General features: G+C 38.0%; 1 protein-coding gene across 1 annotated transcript in view; it reads right to left on the reverse strand.

The window, feature by feature from the left end:
- CNTNAP5 (contactin associated protein family member 5) overlaps window positions 1–16,835 on the reverse strand; it is a gene marked incomplete at both ends in the record, with an annotated part of 417,604 nt that overhangs the window by 158,556 nt on the left and 242,213 nt on the right. Inside the window, one exon of the mRNA XM_083349845.1 lies at window positions 1,164–1,270. Coding sequence (XP_083205971.1) covers window positions 1,164–1,270 — 107 coding nt within the window. The remainder of the gene's footprint in view (window positions 1–1,163; window positions 1,271–16,835) is intronic.

Below are 16,835 nucleotides of genomic sequence, written 5' to 3' on the forward strand. Positions count from 1 at the left end.
AGACAGGGAATCATGTGTTCTCAGTGTCTTGCACTAGTCAACACATTTGGCATCAGATGTATGTTACATACATACATACATACATACATACATACATGTATGTATATATATATATATATATATATATATATATATATATATATATATATATATATATATATATATATATATATATATATATATATATATGGTCTGCAATCAAATGCAGACAACTATTTCCAATCTGACTAGTTCAGAAAGAGCAGTGCCAAATACACAAGTGTAGTTATGTGAAACTGCTCCTTTCCACAATCATAAGTTGAAAACCCAGTGAAAGCTGAAGATCAAAGATAGTTCCCAGGCTATAGACCTGTTCTTTTAGAGTGAGTGTAGTTTCATTGAAAACTGGCTTCAAAACATGATTTCTATTCATATTTGGATTTCATATCAATCCATTTCTGAAATAAGATAATGTGGAAAAGTAGAGTTTTCTCTCCCTGTATCAACATACCAATAACAGTGTACTTCAAAACTCTGAATGACCTTTGCCTTTGGCTTCATATAAATATTAAACATAAATGATGGAATCCTAAGACATGGCCTAGATGTTGAACAGGAGGCCTCAGCATCAGTTTCTGGGCACAGATTAAAAGAAAGGCATACAATCAGGATCATTCCAGCCAATTCAAGAGGATACTATGTCAATGTTTTAGAATATTACTGATAGGTTCAGGAGAATCAGCAAAGCCACATTTCCCCTATTTAGTTTCTGCCTATCTCATTCACAAAGACAACCAAAGCATCTCAGTTGAAAGCACAATTAAAATGAGTTTACATAAGCAACATCATCCAGATGCATTGAGAATGGCAAGACTACCAAAGAAGCATTACCTATGTGTAGAAATGAATTAACTTTGTCACCAGATGATTGTCAGATGAATCCAAACTGCTGAACATTTTCAGAGTTTACTGCTTTCCACTGTGAGAAAAGTCAGTTTATACATTTCTTTCCTTGTCATCAGAAGAAGTGTGCCTGTTTCACTGCCTATGTAGGTTTTTTTTAATTAAACTGAAATTTGTTCCATCCTATGTACCCATTTACAAATAATTTTAACAAATCTGTTTTTCTTATATTTGTAAATATTCCCAAATGTCCATACCACCCAACAATGCAATCTACTTACAGTTATGGCAGGTTGTTCCAGTGTAACCAGTTTCATTGCAATCACAGAAGAATGTCTTCCAAGATTGGGAACATTTTCCTCCATGTTCACAATAGTTTGGTAAACATCTAATTGGGAAGACACCAATAAAACAGGCAACATTATTTTAAGCAGAATATAGATGGGGAAAACAAATAACTTTTTTTTTGCTTTTCACTTCTTCTGTATTTGGCATAGAAATGGATACTAAAACACTATGCATATTTTATTCCATTTTCAGATAAAAGGAATGGATACCAGGTGAAAAGTAGCATACAACCTTTTAACAAGACTTTTCTTTTTTTTAATATTACTTTTTCAACTCTCAATTTCAATTGATCGTACAAGTATCTAGCTATATTTACTTACTATGCACAAACACAAATGGTCTATGAGTAAAAGGACAATGTTTTTTTAAAAAAAGAATCATATTATGAATAGAATGCTGCCTCATTCTTTAGCCTTCTTTATATTTTCACAACGAAAGCATACAAACAGGATGAGCAAAGGGTAGGAAGATATCAAAATATTAGGTAGTTAGCTTAAGCACTGGGTAAAAAGCTTACAAAGAGATCAATTCTGCTATATGAACTTGGTCACAGATTCTATTGTCTACATTTAGTTATACTGCTCAAGCTTAAAACTGGATTTTTCTAACCAATTTAAACCTAATAATAAATGTTCCTGAAATATAAATCAAGATAATTTTGTTTTCAATTATTTTCTGATAAGAATTTGAAACACAAAGGAAACCTATCCATAACCAGTTTCATGAGGCAACAAAAAGTATATTATATAAGTGTGCTCTGTCTATATAGCCAATCCCTACTCTGGCTTAAAATGCGGGGTAGAAAATGAGGGGAGTATCCAATACTTTAAGATTCATAACTAATCTAATCGCTCCCTATAATGTAGCCAAGACTGTGGAAGGAGGAAATCTTGACAATTGCCTTCTATCAGTACCTTTCTAGTTTACTTTAGAGAGGTCGGGTCTATAATGTTGGTGCTAATATTACTGAAGGAGCTAAACTAGTTCCAAACTACTTTCAATAGCAACTGTGGTGCTGTTAATGCTAGAGCAAATAGATGTCTTCCAGTTTTAGCAAATTTCCATAATCTACTCTAGCACTTACAAAGTAGTGCTACTTCCTAGTAGTAACAGAATCACAAGTCTTTATTGATTAGCCCTTGGGCCATATCAAAGTGCAAATTTCCAGCAACAAATTATTACTAAAATTTGATAAAAGCAATTTAAAATAGAATTTGATAAAATACGATTTAAAATGGAATGGGAATAAAATATAATCTAAAATGAAATTATAATAGTGTACAATAATTTAAGATATAGATAAAATATGATAAAATTATATTTTGGAGTCGCCCTTGCAATCTACCCCAATCAGTCCCACATATGCAGATCTCAACCAAACAATTTTATTTAAGTATTGTGCTGCGTTAAATGTTATTTTCAAGTTCTGGCTGGACATAAGGTAAGTTGTTTTGATCTGGGGATCCCAATGGTTCATTTGTTTGGTATATAGACCAAGATACCTGTCTCTCACACTCTTATACAGGAAACAATCAAATAGGATGTGAGCCAGGTCTTCTACCTCTGCTGCTACGCAAATGCAGAGATGCCCATTGTAGGGTATAGCATGAAATCTCCCATATCTGACCATTGTGTCAAGCTGTTCAAATCTCGCTCGCGTAAATATCTCCCTAAGATATTTTGGCAGTTGTAACTTCAAATAACTGTCTACTTGAAAAGTATGTTTGTATTTACTCAGCCATTTCAAGTTACCCACCTTACCAAGGACAGCTATATCATTTTGTGCTTCTATATCCTTAATTCTTTAGGCAACTCTTTTTGTGGGTTGTTCTCTTGTTACGCAAGAGACAGGAAGGCCACAGCTTCTTACAAAATTTGTTAGTTTGGTGATCCAGGAGATTTGTGATTGTAGTTTTATTTGCTCTAGTAGACATAACTTGGCGAGTCTATCAGTCTTCATTTCATTAACTTTGCACCAGTAGTTATATGCTCTAATTTTGGATAATACATGAATTGTATGAATTCCCAATTAAGCTCTACCTGTTGCAGCAGATGTTCTTGGATCTACACCCAAAATACATCTCAAATGCTGGGACTGTGTTTGTTCTAGGACTGAAGTTGAGTAAAGACCCCAAATTTCTGCTCCATACAAGAGCATAGTGGTAACCTTAGCCTTATAAACCTTAATTAATGGGACTAGGGACCCTGGGTAACTATGGTTCTTTAGTTTGAGCAGTAAATTCAAATGAGCTTTTGCTCTAAATGTACTCTGTTGATGATGGCAGGCCCAAGATCCAGTCTTGGAAAAAGTTACGCCCAAATATACAAAGGTTTTAACCTGTTCAATTGGTTCACCATCTAATTGCCACTTATGTCTCTGATGTTGCCTTCCAAACACCATTATTTTTTTTAGATTTGCTAATGATTAGGGAGTTATCCTGGCAATAAGAGCTGAATCTTCTTAATAGCCTACATAATCCTACTTGTGAGTATGATAATAAAATCATATCATCAGCATAAAGCAAGTTGTTACAGTAAGTATTTAGGATCAACGGCATGTGTACCATGGGATCCCTCATTAACCCTGGCAAGTCATTGATATATAAACTAAATAATAATGAGGCCAGGACACACCCTTGCCTTATCCCTTTATTTGTGTGAATCCTGTTAGTCAGAGCCCCATTAACTCCATACCGCACCCTCAAACAGGTACTTGTGTTACTTTCTAGTAGTAGTGATACAGAGAGGTTGTTTCTCTAGCAACCTTGGTTTTAGTAGGTAAAGGAGAAGATCAGAATTTATCTAAGCCTTTAGAAATATCCTGGTTTGTGGCTTTTTCTAGCAATGTTGGTGCTGCTGCTCTTCTCCTGGTGTCAGGCCAGAAAGCAGCAAAAACCATGAAGCAAAGTTGGCAGCAACTGGAGAGGAGAGGATACGCCCCCAGAAGCTGAAAACAGCCAATTGGAACTGCTGCATTGTCACATGGTCACAGCCAAAGCAACCACATATCATGAAAAGAGCAAGGCGTGTATTGAGTGATTTAAACAAACAAACAAACAAACACATCAGACCTAGGCAATTAACCTTTGTTGTGGGTAGGAGATAGGAGAAAGCTACACTGTATGGAAGTGTCTTTCAAGGATGGTTAGTCAGATATGCTCAAACCAAGTTAGGGTAAAGTTTAGATATGCTTTTCAGGGATTTGTTTTTAATGCATTTGAGGGATGTAGTGAGGTTATTTTTGAGGTTCTTTTTCATGCCTTCCTTTTCCCAGGCCTGAGTTGCCTTTTATCATTCTTTAACTGCCCCTTCATAATTTTCTGTATAATCCTAGAGACAACTTGTTAGATTTGTCCACTACACCTCAGCGAAATTTTAGGTTACCTTTTAATAAGAAAGTAGCTGTTAAAGCATAGTCACCAAACTCTTTTGCATCGAATTTGTATGGAGGAATTATGTAGGCTTAGCTTTTATCCTGAGTATGGGCTAATTAACCCTAAGCCAAGTCAATGCTAAAGGAACAAATTAGGAACAATCATTGTCAGTACGGTAAAACCAGTGTTCCTGAATTATATTGTCAAATAATAGACTCTGCAAGTCCTCCATTAAACCCTAACCCTGAGTACTTATTAGATCTGTCCAGTACACTTCAGTGAAATTTTAAGTTATCTTTTAATAAGACAATGACTGTTAAAACACAGTTACCAATCTCTTTGGCATCTCTTTGCTTTCTCCAATTACTTTCAGATTTGAGGGTAATAAAGCTCAGTTTTATGTTATTTTTGAAGGGATGTTAACACCTCACTTACATTTCAAGTTGCAAAAAAACCTTTACTCTAAGAGTCTGAGCCATACAATTGTGCAAAGCTTTGGCTTAGATGCGCTCTTTTATTGCTTTATGACAATTTTTTGGTAATGGATTTTCTGCAGCAGTCTGCTTTTCTTTTTCCTATCTATAATGCTGGTTAAAGAGCATAATAAAGAAGCACTACTAATAAGAACATGACAGAAATTCATAAATTTAATCATATATAGGACCAAAAAATTGAAGGTGGGAAAAAGCAGCCACAACACAGTCCATTCCTATTTCTGGATATAAAGACAGACAGATAGACGACACACATACCTAAATTATGGATCTCACCTTTTTCCCATTTTACACCCATTTCTCATAAAAAAGTTGTGAGACTCAAGAACAATGGGCCAGATGAAACAGTGCCTGGTGCTACAGCTTGTTCTTGAAGTGAAAGCTTTAAAATGATGTGGTAGAATGTAACTTAGAGTCATAGGAGCAGGGCTTTTTTTCTCATAGAACGCTCAGAACGGAGTTCCGGCACCTTTTTTGGAAGGAACCTTGTAGGGTAGGCAAGGTGGGCTGTATAACATGTGTGAGTTCCGGCTCCTTTTTCTTTTACAAAAAAAGCACTGCATAGGAGGGAAGGACTCTTTCCCAGAAGGAGAAGGGACAGCAGAGCTTAGAATGTCTGGAAGGCAGGAATAGGGTGAAGGTAGACCCTCCCTAGCAATTCACAAAGTATAATTAATAGTTGTGCAGATAGTTGTTTTAGACTGCAGGAAAAGGAGTGGAAGAACTTGGGAGTGGAATTAAAACAAGGATAAATTTATAATCCCTAAACAAGTGATCCAACCCCCTTGACTTATGCTGATCCTCAACTAACTCTAAACAGGTGCTGATCCAGAGTCGAAAAGATCCCTGCACATAGTTTTTTTTTAGCAATAAAGCAATCCAATTGGACATTCACATGTGGACCTGGCCTTTTGCGTCTGACAGCATGATTCTATTTGTAGGCAACCAACAATAAAGAACTACTCAGAAGTAACTTCACACATTGTTCTTGGTTCTTTGAGCCTGATAAACGTGCAGTTGCCTCTTCAATCTAAAGTGGACTTCTATTCGTGTCTGCTAATTATGGCCCACTATCACATGGTTTGTCTGACCTACTGTACTTCCTATTCACATTTACATGAGATTTGGTCCTAAGGGGTAGATCCAAGCACACGTGAAGAAGCAATGATTATGGCCAGCATGCACCATGCCACCCTATTTCTTTTCAGTGCATTGAGCAGAATAACTGCCTGAATTCCAAACAACAAAAATTTAATCTGTCTCAGTGTACAAAAGGTGGGGGGCTCTTCAATGAACCATTTGAGTAAAATATGAAAGGCTGGGGTGGGGGTGGGGGTTGGTGCCTGAAGCCACCCACAGACTTCACACAATCAGATAACATCCCACATTTATTGCCCACTTCCTTCTAAATAGGCAATAACTTAAGACTGCTGCCCAAAATGATATAATTACTATGGAAATTGTTGTGTGTGAAGTATTATTTTTTTTTCCTTCTAATCTTTTTAGGTTCCGTTTAGGGCAAAGACTATACCAAAGCAGGATTCACATATAAAATCATATTTTTTTTTACAAAAAAGAATAATAAAACATTAATGAAACCAATAATAGCTAAAACCAGAAGTTAAAAACACTTATTCCCAATACAAAAATCAGACTCAAAGTAAAAATTGAAAGGACGTGATCCGTAACAAGCACTGCCTATTTAGGCTTTAGTAAAGATAAGGCATGAAAACAGAGACAGAGATGGGGAAGGGAAGGGATCTGCTTTTTTTATCTTGAAAACCTTGTACTGAGGTAGGGTGCCTGAAGATTTACCGCAGTTCACTTAGTGACCATTTGAATTTACAACGGCACCGAAAAAAATGAGTTATGATGGGTTTTGTTCACACTTAGGACCTTTGCAGCATCTCCATGGTCACATGATCAAAATTCAGATGCTTGACAACTGACTCATATTTATGATGGCTGCAGTGCCCCAAGGTCATGTGATCACCTTTTGCAACTTTCTGATCAGCAAAGTCAATGGGAAAGTTAGATCCATTTAACAACTGTGTTACTAACTTAACAAATGCAGTGATTCACTTAACAGCTGCAGCAAGAAAGATCATAAAATGGGGCAAAACTCACTTAACTGCTTCGCTTAGCAACAGAAATTTTGGGCTCAATTGTAGTTGTAAGTCAAGGACTTGTACAGCGACCTTCTGTTGTGAAATGTAGTCTTTCACAGAATTAGAAATTCTAAAAAGTCAGGACCCTTATTGATGGCGAAATCTATTCTTATTTATTTAATTAAATTTATATGGCGCCCATCTCTTAACTGAGCAATTCTCATATTTCTTTGAAAGAGAAAACATATAGAAAACAATTTATTTTCCATCAAATAAGATGAGAACAACTCTAATCATATTTTTTTTCATATAACTTTATTAAAGTGTTTGGATTTTCATCCCCTAGCAAAAGCTACACTGCCATTTTCAACAGTAGCGCTTTATGGCAAAGGGCCTCAATGTAATTGCCTCCGACTCAAATTACTTCTGCCTTAGGTTTTGAATATATACATCCTGCTTTCAAAATAGGAATTAGCTGCTGCATCATCACCTCTGAGGCATAGAAGCATGGGCTATGCCCAAGGGCAGCTTAAAGAGACAAATATAGCTATCGTTTAAGAGTCCTAGATTCTTAAATTAGTTACCAGTTAATCATGGGAAGCTCTCTAGGTGTTCCGAATGTGTCACACAACATATTCTTCCCTTGGTAACCTTTTGGCAAGAGACAGGAAGGGAGGGAGGGAGGGAGGGAGGGAGGGAAGGAAAGAAAGAAAGAAAGAAAGAAAGAAAGAAAGGAAGGAAGGAAGGAAGGAAGGAAGGAAGGAAGGAAGGAAGGAAGGAAGGAAGGAAGAAAGAAAGAAAGAAAGAAAGAAAGAAAGAAAGAAAGAAAGAAAGAAGAAAGAAAGAAAGAAAGAAAGAAAGAAAGAAAGAAAGAAAGAAAGAAAGAAAGAAAGTCTGCAAAGGATAGAATCCATGTCTTTCCTGTTCCTAAGATTATTACAACTAGTGGCTTCTGTCACCAGTCTTTCTCCCAGCCTGTTTTACCTGAGTTGCCTAATTTAAAATAATGAACTCTTGCCGATAATTGTCACAGAAGAAGTTCTCAGCTCTCTGACAGCTAGCAGTGACTGTTTCTCCTATCAAGTGCACACCAGGAATAATCAGAGAGAAAAACCAATAATCTAGGGCACGAGCAAAATCTGCTTCAAATAATAATAGCAATATAACAGAAGGTGGTCAGCAATATAGTAAGTTAAATTTAAAAAAAAGGACTATTGGGTAATACAAAAATCTGATCTAAGGATTTTTGTTCTGTGCCTAATATATTTATTGCCTTGATGTCATTATTGCTGATGAGGAGGATAATGTCTACTGAGATAAAGTAGGCATTATTATCTTGCATGCCATCATGTTTATTAGCATTTATTTTATTACTACGATGTTGCAATTTAAATTGTGTTATGTTCACCTAATGTCAGGTTTGATGACAGGAATTCTCTAGCATCCTAGACCAAGCTAAGTTCAAGAATGCTAGAGAATTCCTTGAAGCCTGGCACTCAGACAAATCAGCCATTAGCAGGCACATAAAGATAAACAACATTTCCACACATTCAAAAGAAACAATCAAAAAGCTGAAAAGGAAAAAAAAACCAAAACACTTCCTTGCCAGCAATCAACACCCAGGACAGCAGACATTAACAGCAGAATTAACACTAGATCAAAAATCAAGCAGCAAACAATATACCATTCAAGGAATTACCAACTCAGACAAATAGTAAACAACAGCCTAATCAAGGAATTTCCAATAATACTCCAACCAACACTGACAGGGCAAGCCACTTGTATATAAACAGAGAAACCCCACTTTTTTCTAGCACTGATGTTACCTAGTTTGGGTAATGAAATGTCTGTAAGAAAACAACCAAGCTCAGAGAATAACAAAGACTCCAAGGTTCAACTCTGAGCTACAAATATTCTCTTCTATTAGATGGACACTCTATTTACATTTGATTAAACTAGTCGAAAGAGATCTTTCACTTTTCCCACTTCAGAATCTTAGAAAGCAAAAATATTCACAGGTGGTTTTTCAGTGATAATTTTATTCTAGACTTTTATTCTTGATAGTATGCTGCAATGGTTTAAGTACTGGACTCTGATAGGGGAGTCCCCGAGTTAAGTCCACCTTCAGCCATAGAAGTTCACTAAGTGGCTTTGAGTAGATAACTGTCTCTCAACCCACATACAACATAGGGCTTTTGTTGTAAAGGTAAAAAATGGAGGAGGAAGTTATATATACATTGTGTTGAACTTCACAAGGATGACATATAAATCTAATAAATTAATTAATAAGTAATATCTCAGGTAACTGGGCTTGGAAATGCCTATGACATCTTGACCATCAATGGTCATGAGACTTCGTTTAGCTCCTTGCATTTCACTGGATGCCAATTCATGAACATAGGTTGTTCAACAGCAACACTGGTATTGAAGTTACTTTCAGACCTTCCATGAAGCTGAAGTGGGGCAATGATGAAAGTCCCATGATCATGGCCATAACCATTACCCATAACTTAGACTCCATTGTTTGGCTAGCATCATTTGTAGGGTGGAAAAGAGAAGGATGAATGCAGAATACATACAGCAGTTTGCTAAGTAAATAATGTAACCACAAATAAAGAAGGACGACAAAGAAGTATCCTTAGATAGCTTTTCTTAGCTGGCTGCACATCAATTATATCAGGGCACAGACAATTATTAAATATTTGCTTCCTAAAGCCAAGTGAAAGGATTTAATGTTGATATAAAACAAATGCAATTGAAACACATGGGGCATAATTAGAGAGGAAAGTCTCTCATTTCTCTGGCCAGTCTCATTTAAAGAAAAGGCATTAATAATCTGAGCTGTACTCTACAAATTAAATATGGAAGAAGAACTGAAATATGCAAGAATAACCCTTTTTTCTATTTTTTTTCCCTTTCTTCCTTAGCTTTTGCTAGCCTCTAATTTCCCTCTGGTCTATTTTCTCTAATACAACACAGAAGCCAGTAGTATGAGTATGTGAAAGAGTAATTAGGAGAGGGAAAAAATGTTAAGTCTGAAATTACACTTTAGAACAAACAACAGGAAGGAAGGAAGCAAGGAGGATCAATAATAATTTAAGCTACACCAATAGATTTTAAAATTTAGAAGTAACATATTAAAAAAAACAATTACGTTTTAAAGTGTGTGTTATGGGGATGTTACAGTACCATGAGTAGATGAATAATTGCAAATAGAGATCAGAATAGACTAATAAAGTGAAATTAGTGTAATTTGGTAAAGGCAGCTATGTAGATTCAGAAGCGATTGGAGAGTTAAAAATGTGAAGTTAGGATGGAAAAAGGCAATCAATGACAAGATCTAATTCCTCTATGGAGACTGGCTTGCAGATGATGTTTTAACAGAATGCACCCTTAAACTCTTAATCCTGCATTTACCCATGTGTGTAGATCACTCTGAAATCTTTATCTTTATGTATGGAGTGCAAAGTTATGTAATGTATTATGTGAACATTCTTACAAGCTTCCATATTAATTCTAAATGATCATTTCTCTCCCCAAAGAGATTGGTCCACCCCACCCATGCTGCCGGAATGGACATGCTGCAGATTTTATCAGTCAAGGAATTGTGGCTGGTGGAGTTTAGAGGAAGAGCTTTTCTGCCGTGGTTCACACTCTCTGGAACATTGTGCCTCACCAGGTGAGATCCACACCCACCATTTTGGCTTTCCGAAAGGTCCTCAAGACTGGCTCTGCCAACTGGCCTGGAGCCTCAATAGTGTCATTCTGAAAGCGATTAATGGGGTCCTCAACCCCCAGGCTACAGCCCAGTACCAGGCCATGGCCTAGTTGGAACCAGGCCATGCGAGCAGTTAGTCAGTGCGCACATGCGCAGCTCATCTAGTGAAGCAGGTGGGCTAGCACACGTGCACATGCACACACAGCTCAATTTGCATCTTGAGCTGTGCATTCATGTGAGTGTGCGCAAGCCCACTGCTTGCGTAGCTCGGTTCTCCTCTCCCCATCTGGGCACCAAGCCACAAAAGTCGGAGACTGCTGGACTAAGATTCACCTCCTCCCCCCACCTCCTCCCTGTGTGCATCTTGCTCCCTTCTTCCCATCTTTGTCAATTTTAAACCAAATTTAGTGTTATTTCTATTGTTTCATTGTTTTATATAGTTGTTATTGATTGTAAGCCACCTAGAGTCACCTCTAGATGAGATGGGTAGCATATGGGACTTCCGGTGGCGGCGCAGCGCCGGAGACAGCCTTCCCGGGCTGCCCGCGGCTCAGCTGAGTTATTTTCACCCGAAACAGCGCCGATCAGCTGTTCGGGTGAATTTGAAGCCCCCTCCTCGGGAGAAGAGGAGGGGGTGAGGCCCCAGGTAGGGGTTGAGTTCTCCGGGGCCGCCTGAGCTTGTAGCTTGGGCGGCTGAAGGATCGAACTCCCCCGTAGCCTGGGTTGCTCCCAGCTGGTCAGCGTCTCTGCTCCGGACCTCATGGAGCAGAGCCAGGCGTTTGCGACCACCCCTGCCTGAAGGAAGGATTATGGAATAAAAGGAGCAGGCAGAGCGGTACAAGAGGAAAAGATGAAGAGGATTATTATATTCTACTCTCTAGTTTGATGGACTTTTTAAACTTAAAGTGAAAGTGCGTCACAAGTGAAAGTAAAAGATGGCGGCTAAACCTCCCTCAAAAACTCTTCGGAGTGCTGGAACTTCTCCGGTGCAACAATCATCATTGCAGGCGTTGTATCTTCCTGATGTGCTGACATCGAAGGATTTACAAGATGCTCTTGAAAAACATGCCCAGGTAATTCTGGAATCAATGGGTGATAAATTTGCACAGATGGAGGAGAAATTGGAGAAACTGGAGGAGAGAATGGAAGAGAGGATGGAACAGAAGTTCAGGGTGATGAAGGCAGACATTTTGTCCTCAGTGTATAAAGTGGCTGAATGTGTGGAAGATCTGGAGGAAAAAGTAGAAGATTTGACTCAAAAGAATGCCATATTAGAAGCAAAAGTATTGGAGAATGAAGATTTAAAAGACAAAATGGATAGAGAATTGAGTCTTGCTCAATATTACCAGATGCAGTTTGCTGTTAGAATCAGAGGCTTAAAAGAGAATATTAAGGAAGATCTAAAGCAGCTGATTTCTGAGGCTCTGGAAGTGGTATTGAATCAGCCAGCATCTGAAATAAAGGGAGGCATGGATAAAGTGTTTCGTGTGAATTCATGGATTGCTAGACAGAGAAAGCTGCCTAGAGATGTGGTGGTTTATTTTACTAAGAGGGAAATTAGAGATGAAGTTATACAAGCTGCCTATGATTCTAAAGTGGTGATTGTTGATCAAGAAGTTTTGGTTCTAAAAGAAATTCCTCCAAAGATTTTAAGGAGAAGGAAGGATTTTACATTCCTCGTGCAAGAGCTCAAGCAACGAGATATAAGGTTCAGATGGGAGATTCCAGTTGGGTTGATGGTGATGTATGAAGGTAAAAGGTACCGTCTGGTTACTGTGATGCAGGCGCGTGATTTTTATAATAACGTTTTAAAAGCAACCCCATTATCACTTCTGGAAGCTGCAAAGGGATCTGGAGAAGGAGTACATCAAGAGGCTGAAGATGGACAGACAGAGGAGAACAGGGCTGGAGGAGATCAAGCTACAATTTCTTTGGATGATTCTAGAGAGCGGAGGGTGACGCGTGCTGCTTTAAAACAATCAAAAAGAAAATAATAAAAGAGCAAGACCAGTAGAAGTCTATTGGACTTCCACAACGAATATCTAGGAAGTTATTACAATGGACACGTGGGAAAAGATTTGGGTGAGGAACGTAAAACTTACATAAGCTCAAAACTTAAGAGAGAACTTTTATAAAATGCTTTATAGATGGTATTTAGATCTTAAAAAGCTTGCAAGTATGTATCCGGATTATCAGCTAAAATGTTGGAGATGTGGAGATGAAGATGTTACATATTTTCATGTATGGTGGACTTGTAAAAAGATTAAGGCTTTTTGGATAAAAATTTGGTGGAATATGTAGAAGATTTTAAGCAAAGGATAAAGTTTTGTCCGCAATTTTTTTTTTTTTTTTGTTGGGGATAATTACGGATGTTACGGTTGTGGACATTAAGTTGATGTTAAATTTAATTATGGCAGCAAGACTTTTGATAGGTTAGTAATGGAAGAAAGAGGAACTGCCGACTATTGGAGAGTGACTTTAAAGATTTCCGACCTGGCAGAGATGGCGAAGATTTCGGCCTAAGATCTCTTGCAAGAATGTTATATTATGGAATGGAGAAAATGGATTGAGTTTATCCAGGATAAGTATAGGGTTAGGAAGTTTCATGTAGCATTTGAATGAGTTTTCTTTCCTTTTTTCTTTTTTTTCTTTTAGTTTTTTTTTATATATATTTAATATTATTAAGGTTTGTCTTATCCTATATAAGCTAGAGAGTGATGGATTTTAGAGTTTAAGGTTGTTAGTATATGGTTGTTTATGATTGTTTTTCCTTTTTTATATATATACCTTGTACTTAGCTCTGGGAAGTCGGGGGGAGGGTGGGGGGGGAGGGGGGGAGGGGTAGGGGGGGATGGAGGAGGGAGGGGGAGGGTGGGGGGAGGGGGAGGGGGGAGGGGGAGGGGGGGAGGGAGGAGGGAGGGGGAGGGGTTTTTAAAGAAAAATTGTATGTTAAAAAAAAGAGATGGGTAGCATATAAAGTTAATAAATAAATAGATAAATAAATAAATAAAATCATAGATTCCAACTATAGATAGGATTCCCCGTATCACTGTTACCTGCCTTTTGCCTTTCCTCACCTTGGTGCTTCACACAAAAGTTTCTATGGAAAGTGGTGGCAATACAGCACCAGACAATTTATGTCATGGTGCATAAAGATTGACTGCTTCCAGACGATAGGGTAAATCTATGGCACAACATACTCCCAAAGGCCAAAATCCATGGCACAACATACTCCCAAAGGCCAAAATTCAGGATTTGGGTCTGGTAGATCAAAATCTGTTCCAATTAAAATCCCTTATGGACTTTTTGCTGGAGAAAAAAAAAAAGAACTGATATTTTTTGGATTTGATCGTTAAAAAAAGTAGAATATGGAAAGAAGTTTGATGTAACCTTAGAGAGAAAGGGTAAAATCTAAATGTACTTATAACTCCTACTAAGTAGGTCTTTTGTATTGTACTAGCTTTTTTTTATTTTTCCTTCTTTTTATCTTTTTTATTTCCTTTTCACTTTTCTATTACTTTTCTCTATTTCTCTACTTTTAACTTAAAATTTGTTTTTTTAACCTGGGGGGGGAGTTTTTTTAATAAAAAATATAAGCGAAAATAATAAATAAATACAATTAAAAGAAAAATAGCTGGCAGGTGAAATAAAGTTTCTGTGATCAAAAGGAGAAGCCTACCACGGAGACCAAGTTAGGAAGGAATTCAGGGGGAAAAACAACAACATTTGATCCAGTTGCTCAGAATATTATTTGACTGCAAAGAGCTGTAGTGATGAAGGAGAACAAGATGCAACCCGAGCAAGTACTCTCTTTGTTCTCTTATTCTCCAGAAATTATTAGGTGAGCCATTGCATGTTTCACAAAGAAGGAAAAAGAAAGCCCGTGAGTGAGTGTGTAGAGGCAAATTGAAGTGTTAAATAAAGAAACAGCAGCAGTCAACTTCCCTTGTAGAAGTCGGTCACTTTTATTTCTCTCCGTCTCCAGTTCACAGAAAAGGACACATCTCAACATGCCTCTCTTAGTCAGTCTTCAGAGCCCAATCTAAACTTGAAAGAAGGAGTTAATCAACAACGGCTGCCTTCTCTGCAGGAGGTGACTACTGTACTGCTGTTTCTCCTTTTCTTTAGAAAATACCTAGAACAGACATGTCACACACAAGGCCCGGGGGCCAGATCCGGCCCGCGAAGCCATCCTGGAAACAGTGAGGGAACGGCCCCCACTGCCTTGGCCCTGGCCCAGAGACCCTCCTACTGCCAGAGACCCTCAGATCTGGCCCACTCCTGCCCAGGCCCCCATAGGCACCCTTGATGCCAATGATGTAGAGCTGGCCACACCCACCCAGTAGGCCCTGCCCACCCAGTAGGCCACACCCACCCAGGCCACACCCACCCGGCCCCCTGAGGGCAACCACAATGCTGATGCGGCCCTCAATGAAATTGAGTTTGACACCCCTGACCTAGAAGAACCAGAAGTAATAAATGCTATCAACTGCTGACTGGGAATGCATGAAGGGCTCCCCCCACACCACCAGCAAGCTAAAGAAGGGACCTCAATCACTCTCTGCAGGGGAAAATACAAACAAAAAACCCCCTGTTTCTACCCTTCCTATCACAAACACAACCAGAGCTGTTGCTTAAAACGGCTCTCTTAAACCACAGTCCATGAAAGCTTTCAATGACAAGATAGTAATCCATTTAATGGGGAAATCCCAGAGATCTGAGCTTTATACTGTATAACCAATATATAGACCTGAGTTGTAAAAGCAACTGCTTCTACCTTTCCTTTCACAAACATAACCAGAGCTGCTGTTTTGAAACAGCTTTCTTACATCACAGTCCTTGAAAGCTTTCAATGACAAGACAGTGATCCCGTTATGACACAAATCTATACATTGGCTAGGGGGAAAAAAAACAACAACTCAAGTTTCTGGGATTTGCTTTCAATGCTGCTTCAGTTTTTAATGCTACTGGAAAAGATGAAGATGGATTATATTTCATTGTGGTACTGAAATCTGAACCGTCTCTTTTTTAATGTGCAATCCCATAATCTTTACATTTTAATAATAAAGATGCAAGGTAACAAAAAAAGCTTCTCTTAAGACATTGTTCCACCCCCACACACTAAGTCAATTTTGTTCCTATGTTTTCATTTATTTGCCCTGAATTGGTCCCACCTAGATTTCTGCAGAGTTAGTAACAGCAGTGATCATCAAAATCTCCTTTGAACTGTAAGAATGTCTATGTCTAGGATTTTATACTATAAATACCATCCTCTGTTGTATTTCTCAAATATAAGTAGTCCTCAATTTACAACAGTTCATTTAGTAACTGTTCAAATTTACAATGGCACTGAAAAAAGTTACTTATGACCATTTTTCACACTTATAACCGTTGCAGCATTCCCATGACCACATGATAAAAATTCAGAAACTTGGCAACTGGCTCATGTTTATGACAGTTGCAGCATCCCGGGATCACATGATCACCTCTTGTGACCTTATGACAAGCAAAGTCAATAGGGAAGTTAGATTCACTTAACAACCGTGTTACTAACTTAACAACTGCAGTGATTCACTTATCAAATATGCAAAATATGTAAAATGGCGCAAAACTCAATCAACAGATGTCTTGCTTAGCAACAGAAATTTTGGAGTCAATTGTAGTTGTAAGTCGGGGACTACTTTGCTATTTAAAATATCCAACAAAGGTATTCACATTCATATTCACTGGGTATATCAATGAGATAAATAGAACATCCATTAAAAGTCTTTACTAAACCTGAAATGGTTCAGTTTCCTTCACAAATTACAAGCCATATTTGTGGAACAACCTAATCCTATAATTTATATAGGATAATGGACTGATCATCTTTAAGCCCTTATTCGGGATACTGAAAGCTTAACTAAACTAC

This window comes from Vipera ursinii (assembly GCF_947247035.1).
Source record: "Vipera ursinii genome assembly, chromosome: 1".
Taxonomy (NCBI): Eukaryota; Metazoa; Chordata; class Lepidosauria; order Squamata; family Viperidae; genus Vipera; species Vipera ursinii.